General features: G+C 55.5%; 7 protein-coding genes across 7 annotated transcripts; 5 read left to right on the top strand and 2 right to left on the bottom strand.

The window, feature by feature from the left end:
- Positions 1-63: 63 nt before the first annotated feature.
- Positions 64-3244, bottom strand: HETIRDRAFT_415508 (uncharacterized protein; the record flags this gene model as incomplete). The annotated part of the gene is made up of 11 exons (XM_009545214.1): positions 64-140; positions 196-383; positions 451-583; positions 657-938; positions 1004-1212; positions 1265-1372; positions 1428-1594; positions 1648-2166; positions 2226-2711; positions 2793-3176; positions 3227-3244. 11 exons carry the CDS (start codon positions 3242-3244, stop codon positions 64-66), a joined length of 2571 nt encoding a protein of 856 aa, XP_009543509.1.
- Positions 3245-4827: 1583 nt separating this feature from the next.
- Positions 4828-7291, top strand: HETIRDRAFT_472051 (uncharacterized protein). Its single transcript, XM_009545213.1, has 11 exons — positions 4828-5003; positions 5060-5152; positions 5207-5296; positions 5346-5423; positions 5477-5922; positions 5990-6103; positions 6154-6243; positions 6300-6368; positions 6419-6660; positions 6718-6915; positions 6980-7291. The coding sequence occupies exons 1-11, from the start codon at positions 4981-4983 to the stop codon at positions 7196-7198; spliced, it is 1662 nt and encodes a 553-aa protein (XP_009543508.1). The 5' UTR covers positions 4828-4980; the 3' UTR covers positions 7199-7291.
- A 262-nt stretch (positions 7292-7553) lies between these two features.
- Positions 7554-8572, top strand: HETIRDRAFT_240649 (uncharacterized protein; the record flags this gene model as incomplete). The annotated part of the gene is made up of 5 exons (XM_009545212.1): positions 7554-7826; positions 7885-8091; positions 8147-8258; positions 8314-8394; positions 8454-8572. Coding segments are annotated over 5 exons (792 nt in total), but the record flags the coding sequence as incomplete, so codon positions are not given.
- Positions 8573-9336: 764 nt separating this feature from the next.
- HETIRDRAFT_170215 (ABC transporter) lies at positions 9337-14819 on the top strand (the record flags this gene model as incomplete). Its single annotated transcript, XM_009545211.1, has 20 exons — positions 9337-9585; positions 9636-9846; positions 9921-10350; positions 10415-10674; positions 10733-11051; positions 11112-11207; positions 11267-11488; positions 11541-11736; positions 11797-12012; positions 12071-12457; positions 12520-12623; positions 12682-12798; positions 12850-12964; positions 13021-13136; positions 13192-13356; positions 13420-13777; positions 13830-14194; positions 14258-14355; positions 14408-14664; positions 14721-14819. 20 exons carry the CDS (start codon positions 9337-9339, stop codon positions 14817-14819), a joined length of 4380 nt encoding a protein of 1459 aa, XP_009543506.1.
- Positions 14820-15145: 326 nt separating this feature from the next.
- On the top strand, positions 15146-16684 carry HETIRDRAFT_380979 (uncharacterized protein). The gene is made up of 4 exons (XM_009545210.1): positions 15146-15329; positions 15379-15574; positions 15626-16102; positions 16164-16684. The coding sequence occupies exons 1-4, from the start codon at positions 15181-15183 to the stop codon at positions 16545-16547; spliced, it is 1206 nt and encodes a 401-aa protein (XP_009543505.1). The 5' UTR covers positions 15146-15180; the 3' UTR covers positions 16548-16684.
- A 552-nt stretch (positions 16685-17236) lies between these two features.
- Positions 17237-17711, top strand: HETIRDRAFT_46925 (uncharacterized protein; the record flags this gene model as incomplete). Its single annotated transcript, XM_009544900.1, has 2 exons — positions 17237-17401; positions 17463-17711. 2 exons carry the CDS (start codon positions 17237-17239, stop codon positions 17709-17711), a joined length of 414 nt encoding a protein of 137 aa, XP_009543195.1.
- Positions 17712-18162: 451 nt separating this feature from the next.
- On the bottom strand, positions 18163-18531 carry HETIRDRAFT_457847 (uncharacterized protein; the record flags this gene model as incomplete). The annotated part of the gene is made up of 2 exons (XM_009545209.1): positions 18421-18531; positions 18163-18361 (listed from the first exon to the last, which is right to left on the bottom strand). Exons 1-2 carry the CDS (start codon positions 18507-18509, stop codon positions 18163-18165), a joined length of 288 nt encoding a protein of 95 aa, XP_009543504.1. The 5' UTR covers positions 18510-18531.
- Between the last annotated feature and the right edge of the window lie 71 nt (positions 18532-18602).

Below are 18602 nucleotides of genomic sequence, written 5' to 3'. Positions count from 1 at the left end.
ACCGCCGGTCAATAAATATATATGTATTGGCTACCAACAACTAGAAACGTATATAGTCCGTCCTCACCCCTCCGTCGCCGCCTCTGCCGCCTCCGCCTCTGCGCTGCCCTCCTCCCCTTCCCCGCCCTCAGGCTCCAACACTACGAGCGGGCGGCATCAGTATCTGTTGCAATCACACGTCCTGCCACGACTCACCCGCGTCACCGTTCAGCTCAATCAGCGGCTCTTCATCGACGGCGCCGCCCTCGCCCGCCAGCGCCTCCGCCCAGCCCTCCTCGAACAGATCAGGGTGGTCACGTGGCGACGGGATCGCCCCCGCGATCTTGGGCCGGCCCTTGCTCTTCAGCTCGTCCCGCCAGGCGTCCACCACCGCCGGCACCTGGCTGTGATAGAACCCGCGGCGTCAGCAGTGCGACGCGACGAGGACAGGGACGCGCGCGGCGACGTTACCTAGGCGCATACGTCCGCGCAAACAACGCGGCCTCGGGGGCCCGGTGCGTCTTCACCAGCAGGTCCACGCACGCCTTCGCGTTGCCCAGCTGCAGGAGCGACGCGAACGCCAGGTTGTTCTGTCCCTTCTCCACTGCCAAACGCCAAACGCCAGAATACACGCCGTCAGTCGCCATCGCACACAGCAGCCAACCGCCGTCACGCACCCGCTTTCGCAGCCAGCGCCTCCAGCCCGGCCCCGTCGCCGATGGACAGCAGCAACAGCATCAGCGCGTTCAGGTCCCCCGCCTTCTCAAAGCACTCCCGCGCGAGGTCGAACCGCCACACCGCGAGCGCCCGGTCGCCGACCGCCTTCCACTTCGTCTCCGCCTCCGCCTCCGGCACCGTGCGCGCGATCGCGAGCGCCGAGTCCAGGTCGTCCAGCTGCAGCGACAGCTCGAACTTGTGGTCCACGTCCGTCGTCACCTCCAGCGCGAGCTCCTTCAGATCTGGAAAGAGCGTGGGATTTAGTGGCGGAGATGGCGGGAGGAGAACGACGGGAGATGCGGCATACCTCTGCCCTCCAAGAAACGCGCGATCTTGTTTCGCTGGTCTTTGGGCACGTTGGGCAGGATCTCGGCTGCAGCGTCCATGTCGCCCCGTAGCACGGCCGTCTGGTACTCGATGACATTCAGCGCCAAAGCATACCCATAGACGTTCATGTCCTTGTCCGCGACGTAGACCCGATTATGCGCGGGGATGTATCCCAAGAGCGACATCGGCCTAATAAAATATAGCATCAGCAGTGTGCACGCGCGAAGCGAAAGCAACATACCGGTCAAACTGCGTGATGGGGTACGTCTCGGAGCCCACAAAGTAGTTGAGCCGGTTGGCGGCATTCGTATAGATGAAGCAGTCGCCGATCCACTTGGCTGTTTTGACGCTGCGCGCAAAAATCGAGTCAGCGTGTGGGGCGAGATACGGAAGAGGAAACAGACTTCTCAGACACCTCCCCGATGACCTCGAATGCCTCTTCCACGCCTTCGTCGCCGATCTCTGCCCCCTCCTCTAACTTCGCGTTGTATGCGTCCCGATCGAATCGCAGAATGAAGAACGAGTCCTCAGCGGCGATCGCCACCAGCGTTCCCGTGTTCGACCAGAACACCTACGAACACCGTCACCCTCAGTCGCACACGAAAATCATAGAGTGCGACGCACATTTTTCGACTCAACGTCGATCCTCCGGACAATCTCGCCGGTCTCCCAGTCCCAGAAGACGACGAAGCCGGTCCCGCGCGCGCCGAGCAAGGGGCCCCCATGCAAGCTCTCGACGCTCCACGAGCCGACGCCCTTCATCCCTGCCCCCCCGCGCTCCTTAAAATTCTTGTATACCCGCACCTTCAGCTTCCCCTCCAGCACCGCGTACGTGTTGGAGTCGCCCGCCCACGCGAATGAGCTCCCGTTGCCGAAGGACTTGTTCCGCCACGCGAGCGCGGTGTAGTTGATGTACTCGCCGTCCCCGACGACGGTGACGAACCGGCCGTTGGGCGAGTGCGTGATGGACGTGGGGAAGATTTCGGTTGAGCCGAGCTCCTTGATCGAGAGCGAGAGGCGCGCGCCTTCTGTGAAGGCGTCGTCTGCAATCGTCTGGAGGTTCGAGGAGAGGACGGCGTTGTTTCGGATGTAGATGAGCTTTCCTGCGGGGTCCATCGAGAACGTTGGTTCGTCACGGCCAAGCTGGTATACTCGGTCAGCCGATGATCAGCACAGAGAGAATCAAAAGAGGAGATAGCTACCTTGATCACGACAGACCCTTCATCGAACCCGACGGCGAGCTCGTTGGCCTCTTTCCGCACCGCGATGCACCACGCACGCTCCAACCCGTAGCTCAGCGTGTTCTCCAGCCGATACGTACCGCTGTTCCAGATCTTCACCGTTCCGTCCTCGCTCCCACTGATGATGATCGGGAGGTTGGGGTGGAAGACGGCAAACGAGACGTTGTTGGTGTGGCTCTCCATCGTCTGAACGCAGCTCTTGCTGAGGTAGTCCCAGACCTTGACCGTTTTGTCGTCGCCGGTCGTGACGAGGTACGGCTTGTCCGCGCCAGGGTAGAACTCGACGTAGTTGACGCCCTTGTCGTGCGCCTCCATCGTGAAGTTGGGCACCGACGAGCCGAGAGACCAGATCTTGACCGTGCGGTCCAGACACGCGGAGGCGAACGTGTTTGCGTCTTTGGGGTTGACGGCGATGTTCATGATATAATGCGTGTGCCCTTCGTACGACTGCAACCCCACCCGTCAGCCTCGGTCCTCTCGCAGGACCGCCAGACATGTATGTGTATGTGTGGACGCTAGGCGGCTCACCTGGATGCACTTCCAGTTTTTGTCCCAGTCCCATGCCTTGATGGTCATATCGTCGCTCCCGGTGAGCACGATGCTCGCGCTCGGGTGGACCGTGAGGCATCGAATATAGTCGGGGTGCGCCTCGAACGCGGCGACCTTTTCGTGCGTATTGTAGTTGAAGACGCGCAGCTGGAAGTCGTCCGAGCCCGCGACGAACCAGTTCTTGCGCGCGATGAAGCGGCAGCATCGCACGGGGACCTCCGCGACCTCGAACGTCTTGACGAGTGCGCCCGTGTCGTGGTTGTAGATGTTGACGTTGCCGTTGTAGAGCCCGACGAGGAGCCACGGCTCGGTGGGGTGGAAGTCGACCGCCTTGACGCGGTCCGAGCGGTTGAATTGTTTGCGCTGGGGACGGGGTCAGGCGCGTGGGCGGGTCAGCGGGGCTGGCGACTCACGGACACGTCTAATAACATCGGGTTCAGGAGATGGATTTACGGGCTGAGCGCTGTGTGCGGTGTGCCGCTGGTCGTGCCAATCGAGCACGTGGCAGCCATCTCGGCTCCTCCTTTCCTTCCTCGCTCCCCCAGGCTCCTCCGCCCTCGCTCGCGTCCTCTCCGCCCTCATCAATGTTCTGTGCACTTCACACCCTGTTTTAGCAACAGGGTTTCCAGGAATATATTGCGTTTTCTGACCAGAACATGCCTGACCACCGGGATATCATATTGGTTTCTCTAGTGCTCGACTGGCGTTTGCACAAACCTGCCCCGTCTGCTGAAAAATAGATACTGGCCTCTAAGCACCCATATCGACCTCTAGAGCACCCGTAGGTTCGAATGACCCAGACACTTGCTGCCTTGCTCGGGCCTCACCTCGTGCTAACCACGCGCTTCTTTACATTTCGATGCACCATGCGTAGTCCGAACCCGGCATAGCCATGGTACGCCCTCATATCCCTTCGTCCGAGCACATCAGTCACAGCTATGCAGAGCACCGATGCTCGCCGTTTACCTCGACGAAACCTGCAGGCAGCCCTTCTGATAATGCGCCCTCCATGATCATCTGCGTCGCACGTCCCCCTCTTGACCATCTCTCTCTCCAAGTATCCTCCCGCCCGGAGTCCCTCCTGCGTTCTTGTCCTCCCATCCAACGCTCACATAACTTTTGATCCCATCGCTAACCTTCGCCGACAATGTCGTCGTCGCATCCGTCGAAAGGGTCGATGCGCTCCCGGGTGGGGTCACTGATGCGAAGGACCTCTTCCGGTCTCTCCTTCACCAGACCCAGCACTCCCTCCCGCTCGTCGACGGAGTCGCTCAGGCTAGACTCCGCATCGCTGGCAACCGCGTCTCTCAACGACTACCACAAGCTCCCGAGCCCCGTCCCCGAGTCCCCCGCCCGCGAAGGCGCGGCTGAGGCTGCTGAGGCCCTCGGGCCGTCCCCCCTCGCCGCGCCCCCAATGACTGCGTCGGCGCCGATCGATATCCCTGCCCCCAAGGCCCTCGAGCCAGACGTCATACCATGGGCCTCCGCCAACGTGGTCGCGACCCCTGACCAGATGAGCGTGGTGGGGTCCATTCCGGCGACACAGTCTGCCGGAGACACAGAAGTGCACGAGGTCGCGCCGAGCGAGCGCGCGGGGACGTCGGAGGGGAGCACGGACTCCCACCCCCACTCTCACCACAGGGCGCAATCTGAGGGCCCGCCCGCCACGGAGATGGTCGCGGCGCCCTGGAGCCAGTCGATGGACGTTCAGGGACCCGCGCCGGAGAGCAGGCCAGAGACTAAGTCGGAGCCCGCTCCAGAACACAAACGCGCGCCGTCCGTCACTCATAACCCGTGGCTGGCGTCCGGATCGACGACTTCGCTCGTGAGGGATGCGCAGCAGCGTCCAGCCGACGACGCCGGCCTCGCTCTCGCAGATACCGCTTCAGACTCCCAGGAGACCACCAGCGCTGTGGCGACACCCCGGCCCATCGAACACTCTAGCTTGGAGCAAGGCCTCGCGAGGAAGAAGTCCGTGGCGAGCATTGCGTCGAAGCCGAGGACGCGCACGTCTACAGCCTCATCTCAAACGCGTCCCGTCACGCCCGGGTTGATCGTCAACGGCACCATATCACCGAAGCTCAGCAAGTCTTCGCTCGCGCCGTCTACTCACAAGACGGATGATGCGAAACATGTATCGATCGCAGAGCCGACTTCAGAGGACCACATGCGGGAACGCGTCTTGCCCGGGTATGCATTCGGCAGCTCGAGCTCGCTACTTGGAGCTGATAATCTTTCTCCGGTAGTGGATACGAGAATCCGTTTGCTGACCCAGAAGCTTCGAGCCCATCTTTCATCGATATTCATTCTCCTGCACACGATAAATTCGATATGCCGCAGTGAGCACTCGTCGCGCTTCTCTGTGTAACAAAAACGTGACGTATACTTTGTAGACCATCCACCGTGGAGGCCCCTCGAGAGCAGGCTGCACCTGCACCGGCTGTCATGCCGGTCCTCCAGCACCGAGATTATATGTATTCCATGTTCGTTCGCTTAACTCGTGCACCATTTCTTAGGCTGACTCTTCAACAGTCCACGGACAGTCCCATCCAGCTATGCCGGTCGCAGCATGCTCAACTCGCCTATGGATCATGTCGAATATGATACAGAGTGAGTCGTCCATGTCTCCTTGCCCGTTCGCTTATTCATACCCCTTGTTTAAGTGAAACTCGACCTCTCCTTCGCCGCCCCTCCACACCCTCGTTCCCAGCACCTGTGAAAGATGCACAGCCTGTGGCCATCTACTTCCGCCCAAGCGACACTTCTATCTGGCCCGTGCCATCGCAGAGCTTCGAAGCCTCCGGATGGAGAGAGCACATCCTGCCTGACAGCTCTGTTTATTTCTCCCACGCCCTCCTGCATGTCACGACAGATGTCGACCTGCGCAACCCCGGCAAGTTCGAGGTGGTGTCCGCCTTCCTCGGCGGTAGCGGCAGGGGCGACGATATGGCGCTACCCCCGGAAGGCTGGGAGCTGTGGCTGCGGGACGCAGGCACTGCGAAGCAGGAATTCGTGCCGGCCAGGGCGTGGGTGCACCATGCGATGAGAGCGATCTCGCTGGAGCAGCCTCCGATGCATTCCAATGAAATTCATATCCCTGAAGAAGACAGTGAGTATATGAACGCGTTCATGCTAACGATATGCGATCGGCGCTATGCTAAATCTTCATCATTTAGGGCTCGATATGGAGAGTCGCTACTGGTCGTTCATCGAAACGCACCCGGCTCATATGCCTCTGCCTCCGAGCTCCCTTGCGGAAGCGATCGATATCTTGACATGGTCGTATACAGGTAATGTTGATCGATGGAAAACGTATCGCAGCACTACTGAACTTCCATAGATCGGCTTCTGCCTTCTTCACATCCAACACCGCCACCTTTCAGCCAAGATGAATGTCAAGAACTCATGGGCCTGCTTCGCTCGCTCGATGGTCAGTCACTACCTCCGCCACGATCGTAACATGTTTTTGGCTGACGAACTATGCAGGCCCACCCAGCTCTCCGACACAGTCCATGGTCCGTACTCGTGTCATAGCAAAGATTCTTCTGCGCATCAGTATGTCCTATTTATCTCATACTTCTTCTTCATGCTCAAATTCGGTCAAGCTGCGTGGCGCCAAGGGCACCCCATCCCCAGCCGCTCTCCGGATGGGAACAAGGGTGTTGTACAGACGCCACACCACACGCCATTCCGCCGCTCGTTCCTCGACTTCATCATCTCTTTGTTGTGCTTGGGCCTCCCTTATCTCTTCTTGGACCGTTCACAACACCACGTCATCGACACCGAGAGCGGACTGCGGAATGAGGCTGGTCCCATGCTTATTGTCGGTGCTTGCGCCTGTCTTATCGTGAGTGATTGTACAAGCTGGTCTTTTCGTGGAAGCCATGCTGACTTCCGCGCGCAGGCGGCTGTCATTCTCAGTGCTTCCGTGACGTTCATTTCGCTTCCTGGCTTGGACGATGTCACTCGTGTCGCCGGTTTCGTAGCCATCATCCTCTCGGCCTCGAGCATGATCTCGGCAGTGATCGCCCTATTCCGCTACAAGAGCGACATCGAGCGGACTACGACGTATCATGCCCACGAAGGGATGATCGTTCTTTCTGTGAGTCTCTTCAGATCTTGCCACATACCCGATCGTGCTCACGTCTGTGCGATGTGTCATACAGAGACGAAGCGTCCTTCTTTCTCTCCCTCTCGTCTTTCTCATATGGTCTATTGCCGCGTTTGTCACAGGCGTCGCCCTTTATGCTTTTCGCGGGTTGAGCGTTAGTAATGTCGGTCAGACGCTTCGCCACTTCGACGAGTACACGCGCTGGGCCGTGGTCGGTACCATTGGGGGGTTGGCTGGTATGCTGATCACGTCTGCGTTGCTCATTCATTGGTGATTCGAAATCATCGCTGGCTGATATGTGTGGCTTTATCCCAAACATGTGTATTTATGTTCATGAACATGCAGCAAATAAATTATTGACTGCCTGATAGTGTGAGCCACTTCGGGAGAGAGGTTCTTGCGATGGGTCACCGCTGTGTGGTGAACCTTAACCCCGTTCTCATGCCTTGTCATGGGCCACCACAACCTATCACAACGTCATCGAGTTACAACTGAAACTGAATTATCTTGTCAAAAGCGCGATCACCTGTCCTTCGTTATAAAGTCCTGAGACGAGCCCATCTCTCAGCTTTCTATACCAACTTCAACCAACGACAATGGCTCAAGACGGCATGACAATACTTCGCCAACCTCCCTTGCCGCTCAATACGGCCCATATCTATAATGTTGCAGTGACATTTGGTTATGTGTTTCCTCTATACCTCATGAAGCATACTCGTCTTTCCTTTTCCGCCTCTCCTAGCGCTGGTGTCGGGAGAGAGCGCGTTAAGCAACCGGAGGAACGCTGGAGAGATGATCCTTCGGTCATTAAGGCAAGGCTACTTTCTGCTTCAATCAGCACGGCTGTCGCCTGTGGATGGGCTTATGCAGTCATCAGATATATTTGGAAAAGCTATATTCCTGTGCGTTTCTCCATCTTCTCGTTTGTGTGGTCTTATTCAGACGTCCCGTTCCCAGGAGGACGCACCTTCATGGAGTTTCATCAAGCCTCGTTTGGGGCTGACGTTGAGTGGCGACACTATTCCGGCGTACCTGGTCACCCCAGCACTATTCATGGGACCTTTATATGTCCGCCATCTTCAAGGGGAGCTTCCCTTCAGGCGTTGGACCTTCAGGGACGTTCGAGACACGTTCTTCACCTGGACGGGATTCAGGAACTTTGTTGTCGTACGCCCATCCGTTCTTGATGTACTTACTTCCATTCAGCTATCTCTGTGCCCAGGGACCGGTTACTGAGGAACTTGTGTGGCGATCGTGTATCATTGCTATCTACCACCTTGCGGGCGTATCGCGGAATTTTTTGATTTTCTTTACCCCCATTTCGTTTGGTGCAGGTTCGCGTCCCATTGTATTTATGCCTATTTACGTCGATCCTGACACGTCCCATAGCTCACCTTCATCATGGATGGGAAGCATACTGCCGTTATGGACAGACCCGTCAAGCTCTTCAACGCGCAATCATTGTCACTCGTGCGTGCCTCTGATATCGCCGTTTCTAGAACACAACCTAATTGATGCACATCTACTAGTCTTCCAGTTCACCTACACAACCCTTTTTGGATTTCACTGCGCGTTCCTGTTCCTTCGCACGAATTCCGTTTTCCCTCCCATTGCCGCTCACGTGTTTTGCAACCTAATGGGTGTGCCACATTACAGCTCAGAGGTCCAATGGCATCCAGAAAAGCGTCAACGTACGTGTCAGCTTTTCTTGTTTTTTTTTTTTCAGCCGCGGACGAACACCTTTTTTTTTCAACAGAGATCAGAGCCATGTATGTCATGGGCATCGTGGCATATATCCTTACCATGCGCTACTGGACGCTGGTAGAGAACAGTTTATTTTGGTTCGCAAGCGCTTCTCATGCTTGGTGATTCCGAGTCGATGCTGTGACTATTCCTTGGTGGGCGCTGTGTCTTCATTTAGAGTAGAAGGCATCCGAGATATATTGGTTATCTAAAGCGAAAATTGCTCCTTGAAAGCCGGACAGCCTTGATTGCAGGACTCATGGAGCACTGGGTTGACATGACTAGTCCTTTCAAGATGAGCCGGTCCTCACGCCCATACCCCACAAGTGAAGAATGGTATTGAATGGTTCATAGACTGGATTGATCGATTCTCTGCATTTGGAACACTCGTGTCCATTTGCGCTAACGACGGGGTTTCGCGCAGCGCTCAAAAATAGACGCTCTGTCATTGGAACGTCGGTGAGCGCGCTCGGGTCTGGCCTCTTTTTCCAACTTTGCTGGGATCCCCGAAGACTCGCCGGCTCGACATGTTTGCCAGGCGCGCATCTTGCACAGATCAGGTTGATATCCCAATCGTCGGTCGCGTATATAAAGCATGGGGATGCAATGTTTTGAAATATTCAAGACCTCAGACGCGACTCCTCACCTCCTTTGCGCCTCCCCGATTAGATGGCTGATCATCCCGACAATCAGAGTACCCGCGGGGTCAGGCTGCCCGATCGCCATATCTCCTCGCCCTCAGGTGTATCAGTCCATGAAGTTACTCATGATCTAGTACCCGACCTTCCTCACATCGCTCGAAGGCCGCATCATACATCTCCTAAACGTACTGAGAGCTTTGGTTCGGATGCCACACTCTTTGGTGTCGATGCACCTTTTGACTTTGAGAAGGTGGTGCTCGAGGCCGCCAAAAGGTACGTAGCGATAAAGTGCCTTTGGTTTCATGACTGATTTCGCTTCGAAGGCAAGTAGCGTCTGGTATAAGAACCAGGGAGCTCGGTGTTATGTTCAAAGATCTTTGTGTAATCGGTCTTGGTTCTTCAGTAAGCTACCAGGCCACGTTCAGTTCTCTTTTCAATCCAGTGCATGCATGGAATGCATTGAAAAATTGGCGCAACCCTTCACTGAGAACAATTCTTACTGGGTTCGAAGGCATTGTTCGCCCTGGGGAAATGCTATGTGAGCTAATTTTATGCAACAATCAATCTATCATGTGCCTAGTAACGTTTTGGTCTAATGCAATACCTTGACAGTGGTCCTAGGAAATCCGGGTTCAGGGTGTAGCACATTTCTGAAGACTCTAGCAAATCAACGCGGGGAATATCACTCGGTTCAAGGCGACGTTCGCTACGATTCATTTACCCCGGAATATATTGCTAAACATTTTCGTGGAGATGTGGTGTATTGTCCTGAAGACGACGACCATTTTCCTACACTTTCCGTCGACGACACTTTACAGTTTGCAGCGAAGATGCGTACGCCACAACATCGCATCGACAACATGAGCCGAAAGCAGTTCATACATGATATCACCACCGTTCTCCAGACGACTTTTGGTCTCTTACATGTAAGGAAGACTCCAGTCGGGGATGCTGCTATCCGTGGAGTGAGCGGAGGGGAGAAAAAGCGTGTTTCGATCACTGAGATGCTGGCTACTCGAGCTCTCATTGGCGCATGGGACAAGTAAGTCCCCACTGAATAACGAGTACAATAAATCCTTATTACTGCTATTGTCATTGATACACAGCTCAACTCGCGGTCTTGACGCATCGACGGCCCTCGAATTTGCTCGTACGCTGCGTATTGCGACGAAGACAGCATGTCTGTCCACCATTGTGTCTATTTACCAAGCTGGCGAATCACTGTACGGTCAGTTCGACAAAGTGTGTGTGATCTACGAGGGTCGCATGGCGTATTATGGGCGGGCAGATCGTGCAAAGCAGTATTTTATGGACCTTGGATTTGAGCCCATGGCCAGACAGACTACCGCTGATTTTCTTGTCACAGGTACGAACCGCGAACGTCTAGGAAAATTCATACCGTGCACTAACAAGAATGAACACAGTGACGAATCCCGATGTGCGGATTACACGACCTGGTTTTGAGAATCGCGTACCAAGGACGGCTGAAGAGTTCGCGGAGCGTTTTCTTGTATCGAACGCGTCCGCCGATAATCGTGCTGACATGAAAGCCTATGAAGCAGAATTCATAGGACAAGAACCACGTGCGCTGGCATACAAGCAAAGTGCATGGGCAGAGCGCGCTCGCACCCATAACAAAAGCAGCCCGTATACAATTTCAATATCCATGCAAATAAAGGCTGTAGTAGCACGCAGGATGCAAATATTGAAAGGAAGCTGGCTTCAAGAGGCCATTCGTATCGGGTGATTATTCAGGATCCCTAGACCACATTTCCGCTCTCTTATCTTGAATTACCTCGACAGCGCGTTTCTGTTCGAGTCGATCATTGTTGGCACGGTGTTCTACAAAACTCCTGGAAATACGTCTGCATATTTCTCTCGTGGAGGCGTACTTTTTTTGTGAGCTTTGTCTACCCAGCCTTCGATATATCGTTTGTTCCCAACTAAAACCTCTACAGCGCGCTGCTTTTCGCTACACTCACTTCTATGGCTGAAATCCCAACTCTGTTCAGTCAGCGGCCAATTGTCCTAAGACATCTCAAGGCTGCCATGTATCACCCATTCATTGAAGCGATCGCCATTACTGTTGTTGACATACCCATCACCCTGTTAAGCATGCTGATCTTCTGTGTCGTGCTCTACTTTCTCGTCGGCCTGCAGTCAACAGCAGGTCAATTTTTGTGGGTTTCCATAAATGTATCGCTTCAAACATCCAGCTGACCATGCCACCAGCGTTTTCTTTTTGTTCACTTCTGCGATGACTTGGACAATGAAGACGGTATTTCGTGCCATCGCCGCAGCATTTGATTCACCTGCACCAGCCCAGTCAGTCGCAGGAGTCGTATTCCTTGGTGCTGCATTCTATACTGGCTATACCCTTCCGAAACCGTCCATGATCGGTGCGCTGAAATGGCTCACCTATATCAACGTAAGTGTCGTTGTAATTATCGTCAGTTAAGGTGTATTATTTACCTTGCCTTGACATCAGCCACTTAGATACGGCTTTGAGGGTCTTATGACCAACGAGTTTCACACCCTTGATGGGGCATGCTCAACACTTGTTCCGAGTGGTCCTGGGTATGAGAATGTGTCCCTTGCAAATCAAGTATGCACCATTGTCGGCTCTCTGCCTGGACAGGGAGTTGTAGACGGAGGAAGATTCCTCGAGCTCTCGTACGGCTATTCCAACCGATATCTTTGGCGTGTAAGCAATACGGCTCCTCTATAACCGCTTGATTCTAAGTTTGGACCATCTATCACAGAACTTCGGAATTGTCTGTGCATTCGGTCTATTCTTCTTCTTCTTGTTCCTGCTCTTTACCGAGATCAATACTTCGGCGTCAAGAAATGCATCGGTTTTACTCTTCAAGCGAGGATCACGATCCCCTCTGACTCCCACTTCGGGTGTGAAGGCGGACGAAGAGAAGGGTCGAACAGAAGAATACACGCCAAGACTAGTCAAGACCAAATATACCGCGGAAAAGGCCTCGCGGGGCGTGCTCCTCTCGAACGAGATTTTCACCTGGCATGGGCTACAGTATGATGTACCCGTAGCTGGAGGCAATATTCGCCGTCTGTTGGACAACGTGTCCGGATATGTTGCGCCGGGCAATCTGACGGCGCTTATGGGAGAGTCAGGCGCAGGCAAGGTTAGCACACATTGAGATATTCTTCCCGTTTTTGATATCTAAGCGGGGGTTTTGTATGTTAGACGACCCTTCTGAATGTTCTCGCCCAGCGATTCACGACTGGCGTGGTAGCTGGGGATATCTTTGTTAACGGAGAACTGCTTCCAGTAGATTTCCAAGCTCAGACGTCAGTCATCTCGACATCGAGTCAGTGATCATTGACTCATGCTGGTTTCTATCTGCAGGGGATACTGCCAACAAACGGACACACATCTCCCAACAGCCACGGTCCGCGAGGCGCTCTTGTTTTCTGCAAAGCTCAGACAGCCACCTTCCGTTCCGCTCGCGGAGAAGGAGGCCTAGTGAGCTAAATCCCAGATATTCTCGTGACCTGAACTGACACAACAGTACAGCGTCGACACTGTCTTGGAAATGTGTGGTCTCGAAGCTTTCGCAGACGCAATTGTGGGCTCCCTAGGGGTTGAGCAAAGGAAGCGCACTACTATCGGCGTTGAACTAGCAGCGAATGTCAGCTATCTTCTCGTATAGCTAGCTATGACCGGTCCTCGCTGACTAGCCCTTAGCCGAAATTTCTGTTATTCTTAGACGAGCCAACCTCTGGACTGGACGCGCGAAGTGCTTTTGCCATTATGAAGTTCCTACGCTCCTTAGCTGACCGTGGACTGGCCATTCTGTGCACGTACGTTTATCTCTCCGCGAAAGAACCGAATGACACCCTGAAATCGCATGTATAGCATTCATCAGCCTTCCTCAGAACTGTTTCAGATGTTTGATCGACTTCTACTTCTTCGGAAGGGAGGACAGACTGTTTATTTTGGTGACATCGGCGAGAATGCATCTACCTTACTTCGATACTTTGAGAACAACGGCGGGGATCTGTGCCCGAGCGAAGCGAACCCGTGAGTCTTCCGTCTACCCTTCTGTGAAACGTGTACACCCTGACGCCTTAATCATTAAACTAGTGCAGAATACATCTTAGAGGTTATCGGCGCCGGTGCTACTGCGTCGAAAGAGAAAGCGGACGGCTGGCACGCCATCTGGGAACACTCGAAGGAGGCGGAGCAGGTACACCATGAATTGGACAATATTGTCAATGCAGGTCGCGGGTACTCTTTGGCAGCCATCCAGAAGCACTCTGAATACTCAACCAATTGGTCATACCAGACTACGACCCTTCTCACGAGGGAGCTTCAGAGACACTGGCGTGATCCAAACTATCTCCTTTCCAAGATGTTGCTTAACGTTGCGGGGGGGTTGTTCATCGGATTTACCTTTTATCAAGCTAAAGATTCTATCCAAGGGACACAGAACAAGCTCTTCGTAAGTCTTACAAATGAGCAATGATATACACTGATTGACACATCTTGACCAGTCTATCTTCATCAGCACTGTGCTGGGCCTTCCTCTGGCTAACCAGATACAGGTCCCGTTCCTCGAGACGCGCGCGATCTACCTCGTCCGCGAACGACCGAGTCGAATGTACAGTTGGTCGGCGTTCCTCACTGCTCAGATTCTCGGCGAGATCCCGTTCAACATCGCTGGGTCGTCTCTCTATTTCTTGACCTGGTACTGGACGGTCGGTTTCCCTACGGACCGCGCTGGATATACGTACTTGATGCTCGGCATCATATACCCTCTCTATTATACAACGCTTAGCCAAGGCGTCGCCGCGATGTCACCCAACATAGAGATATCGGCCCTCTTATTCTCGTTCTTTTTCTCGTTTGCGTTCATCATGTGAGTCTCAGCTTATGCCTCGACGTGAATTTATGTGTTGAGATCTTTCTATCAACTGCACAGGAACGGGGTACTTCAGCCTTTCCAGCACCTTGGCTGGTGGAAATGGATGTACCGAGTCTCGCCGCTCACGTACTTCCTCGAGGGCGTCTTTGGTCAATGTCAGCACTCCACATGTCTCGTTGCCATTTCCAACCACTGACACCAACTCAGCTGCCGGTAACTTGGAGGTCAACTGTGCAGCCGTGGAGTTTGTGACAGTCGAACCCCCTTTGGGTGAAACATGCGTACAATACCTCGCACAATTTATGACCACGGCCGGCGGGTATCTCACAAACCCAGACGCGAACGCCCATTGTCAATATTGCTCCGTGCGGACGACTGATCAGTTTATGGAAGCGAGCTTCAATATCTTTCCTTCACACCATTGGAGAGATTTCGGATTGATGTGGGTCTACGTCGCGGTCAATGTGCGTATACCTATGAATATTTGCGCGGTCCGCCTGCTGATGCCTCTGATCATCAGATTCTGATCATTTATGCCATGACCTACGTCTTTCACATACGCAGGCCTGGTAACCCAATCAACTTCGCCAGACGGATTTTTTCCCGTAGGACTTCGTGACTTTGATCTCACATACAGCCTGAGTATTGTGTACGCACAGCGACTATAATGACCACTTAATCTACACTAGCGTAATGAGTGCTACATATTTGTTTTGGGCTCGGTGCTTAGTGCATGTGGGAGAAGTTGTACATTCGGTATTAATTCTGGAAAATTCTCTTGACGATATTCCCTCCTCCCATCGAACAAGCAAAGACACAAGCCGACGGGCTGCCGAGAGTCGAGACGCGTTCCTGCACGTGGCAGCAATATCAGATCACGAGGTGCAGACGCCCGCACCGTCTCGAGTGGTGTTCGCCGCACACATCCATCAGCCCTAGGTCATATTCAAGCGCGGCCATCATATTAGAAACTTATCAAAATGTCTTCGGGCTTCAAGCGCAAGCGGGACGATGCTGACGAGGATGATGAGCCCGCGTACGGCCTCAGGCAGATCCTCCCCGTCGCGAATCTCCCGTCGAACTTCGAAGGAGAGCCGGAGGACGGTATGCAGTATCTGTTCACCGTCAGGTACGCACTGTTCTTTCATTCTCGTCTGCATTGGCTCACTGTGTCGCAGGAGAGAAACGCGTCAGCTACCGGCGGTCAAGCGCGCCCCGAACCCATACGAGACAGCTCCCCCCGAACCTGCACTGCCATCGGCGTCCACGTTCATAGCATCTACGATCGCACCCAGCCCTCCCTCTCAAAAATCACACATCCCATCCGAACAATGGCGCTCGACGTTCACTCGTCGGTTCGTCAATTTCCGCAAGGTGTGCGCACCCCTCATCTGACCGATCCACCGCTAACGGCATCGCGTGCAGAACACCTCGCAGCCCACGATCCACGTTTACATGCCCATGCCCCGCGCGCGGGGCCAAAAGCTCATGCCGGACAAAAAAGAGCGCGATAGGTGGTGGGAGTTCTTCGCCGGCTCGCCCGCGTCGGTGTGGGACCCCCCGCGCGCGGCGAAGCAGCCGAAACAGAGGGAAGTGCGGCGGCTTGGCAACGACGACCACGCGGTGCCGCCGTTTCACAGGACGAACGCGTACGGGAGCAGCACAGACGAGTGGGTCGTCGGGACGGTGACAGAAGAGCAGCTGGCGGAGATGCACGACGGAACGCGGGTGAGTGACACGGATCCTCGACAGGGGGCGTTTGCTTCGGGGTCATTGCAGGCGTCGACTGGGAACATGTCTGGTGCCAATGATGGTGTAAGTGAATTGCAATCGGCCTCGTCGCCTAGCCCTCCATTGGTTCCCCGCGAGCCGACTCCAACATTACTGCAATACATCGATCATGTACGTCCGAGTCCGTGCTGTTCTAAGTAACAGTCGCCTCACTCGCTCCGATCCCTCGCAGCGCATGTCTGTGCACTTGCTGATGTACTTCACGCACTGGTTCAACCTCCACCTCGAATGGCTGGACTCGGCCTCCACGGCCCCGCCTGCGCACATCCCGACCGAAAGCCACGCCCGCTGGATATTCACGCTTCTCGGGCGCGTGGACGCGTTCTGCACGGCGGACGAGATCAGCGGCTTGCGGGGGCTCGCGCGCGTGTGTCTGGGGCTCGTTCGGGCGAGGCGCGAGCGCGGGGACGGGGACGTGAAGGGGAAGAGCACGGAGGCGCACCGGGGAATGGGCGAGGTCGCGTGCTGGATGGTGGTGTGCATCGTGGTGGGCATGTGGGGACAGCAGGATCTGTGGTCCGATGCTGAGGAGATGCTTTCGAAGGTAGGGTCGTGACATTGCGTCGCATGTACTTGTTACTGTAGCTCTTGTCCTCGACTTGTAGTGCCCGGCTCGTCGATGCGTGTGGGGCCTACGTTTTCTCTATTCCGAATGTAAGTCGTTTGCTGGTCCCTCGCGGTTGCGGGACTTACAAATGAGCGACTGCGGAGGTTATCACCCTCGAGTCGCTTTTCAACTCGTTCTCTGCCTCTCACTCAGTATAGTACTACGCCCCGGGCTCCTTAGTCTGCCTATCCGGCGTATTTCTCCGACCCTCAATGACGTCTTGCTTGATGAACCCTCAGCCAACGGCGGCTCCGACCTCGTGCATTCTACTCTGGTATACTAGCAGACTCGCTGAGAATCAACAATGGCCGCGGACTTGTCCACTTTGAATCCAGGCGGATTGTACTCGCGGAGGACATGTTCCGCCGTGCGAGGATGCAATGTTGTGTGACTTGCGTATGTTCTCGACGGCGTTGCGGGGAGGGTCCAGCCACGTGCGGCGACGGGCCGGGCTGGGATGCCCGCCGTCGCGGCCAGTCTTCCGCCTCTTAAGCCCGCTCCCTGCCAACGCCCAGCACCCTGCACGCTTCACGCCCGCATCCTCGACGTCCCCACGTTCCTTCCTTCCTTCGCTTCTTCCCCGTCGAGCCCGTCGTCCTTGAAGTACACGCTTCCCCCCACCTTTGCACTCCTTCATCATGCGCACCGTCCTCGCACTCGCCGCCTTTGCCGCCTCCGCGCTCGCATACCAGGTCACTGAGCCCAGCCAGACGCAGGGCTGGACGACCGTCGGCCCCAACATCGTCACCTGGGACCGCGTCTCCACCGACACGACCAACTTCACCCTCGTCCTGACCAACCAGGTCCGTCCCCCCGTCTCCCCATCTCCCCCACCAAACTAACCCCGGCCGCACGCGCGCGCAGAACCGCAATCTGCTCCCGACGGACGAGATCCTCGTCGCCTTTGTCGACGGCACGACGGGCAAGCAGACCGCCAGCGAGCCGAGCGCGGGGTGGCCCGTCGGCACCGGCTTCCGCGTGAACCTCGTGCAGGACACGCAGCACCTGAGCACGATCTACGCCCAGTCGAGCGAGTTCACGATCGCGCAGTCCACCTCCAGCGTCGCCTCGTCCAGCACGCTCGCAGCGAGCAGCGCCGCCGCGTCCCGGTGAGCAACCATCATTCACGCCCCACCCCCCCCATCATTCATCACCCCCTCGATCGTTTCGGCCATCTGTCTCCGACGGGTGCGCGTGGCTCCTTGTTTGCGGCGGCTGACGGCGCGTTTTGGCAGGAGCGCACTGACGACGGCGGCGGCGAGCGGCACCGGCAGCGGCACCGCTGCGGACCTCAGCCCCACCACCTCGCAGACCGACACCACCCCGTCCGGCGCGGCGAACGGCGCCGTCGCGCGCGCGGCATTCGGCAGCCCGGCCCTTCTCGCGCTCGCGCTCGCTCTCGGCGTCGCCGTTGCCTGAGTCGGACAGTCCACGTAACGTAGGCTGCGCGTGCCCACCGCCCCCTTCATTCTCATTCTCGTCATCTGTTCTTTGGTTCGCCATCGTCGTGACATTCGGACATACATACTACTTACTTTGAGTTTCTTTGAGTTTACCGGTACTTTTACTTCCCGCGGCCCACTCCACGCTCCCGAATAGGATTGGGGTCTAAATAATGTCGTTTCTTGGATCGTTCTCTGGACTTGGAGACGGTCGTAGCTTGTGCCTGCCTTCGTGTTTCACCGTCTTTACTCGTCAGGTCCGCGATGGCCTGCATACTCCTGTTCGCATCGTGCGGCTCCCGCGCTGGCTTTGTGTGTAGCCTCCAGTATATGTTCAGTGTTCAAGGTACCTCCCCACTCAGCCCCACTCCCATCTTTACGAGTCCTCGAGATTCGTGGGCACACCGAGATCGAGCGCGTGGAGTTTGTGATTGGAGAGCATGGTTAGGACAAAACATACGGAAGGCATGATCAGTAGGTACGTACGTACGAAAGAAAGAAAAAAAAAACATGGAAGAGCGAACGAACGAGCGAGCATATCAATCAATACGGGTATACCAAT

The sequence above is a fragment of the Heterobasidion irregulare genome (assembly GCF_000320585.1).
Source record: "Heterobasidion irregulare TC 32-1 unplaced genomic scaffold scaffold_03, whole genome shotgun sequence".
In the NCBI taxonomy this organism is placed as follows: Eukaryota; Fungi; Basidiomycota; class Agaricomycetes; order Russulales; family Bondarzewiaceae; genus Heterobasidion; species Heterobasidion irregulare.
The sequence above is the reverse complement of the archived record's forward strand: the minus strand, read 5'-3'. Positions and strand labels throughout refer to the sequence as shown.

Excerpts from the sequence above, each read along its gene's own strand:
- HETIRDRAFT_380979 (XM_009545210.1), top strand. The coding sequence starts at position 15,181 with ATGTCTTCGGGCTTCAAGCGCAAGCGGGACGATGCTGACGAGGATGAT. Across the intron at positions 15,330-15,378 it reads CAGTATCTGTTCACCGTCAG|GAGAGAAACGCGTCAGCTAC; the intron begins GTACGCACTGTT and ends ACTGTGTCGCAG. Across the intron at positions 16,103-16,163 it reads TACTGCAATACATCGATCAT|CGCATGTCTGTGCACTTGCT; the intron begins GTACGTCCGAGT and ends GATCCCTCGCAG.
- HETIRDRAFT_472051 (XM_009545213.1), top strand. The coding sequence starts at position 4,981 with ATGCGGGAACGCGTCTTGCCCGG. Across the intron at positions 5,923-5,989 it reads TCATATCCCTGAAGAAGACA|GGCTCGATATGGAGAGTCGC; the intron begins GTGAGTATATGA and ends TTCATCATTTAG. Across the intron at positions 6,244-6,299 it reads CCTGCTTCGCTCGCTCGATG|GCCCACCCAGCTCTCCGACA; the intron begins GTCAGTCACTAC and ends CGAACTATGCAG.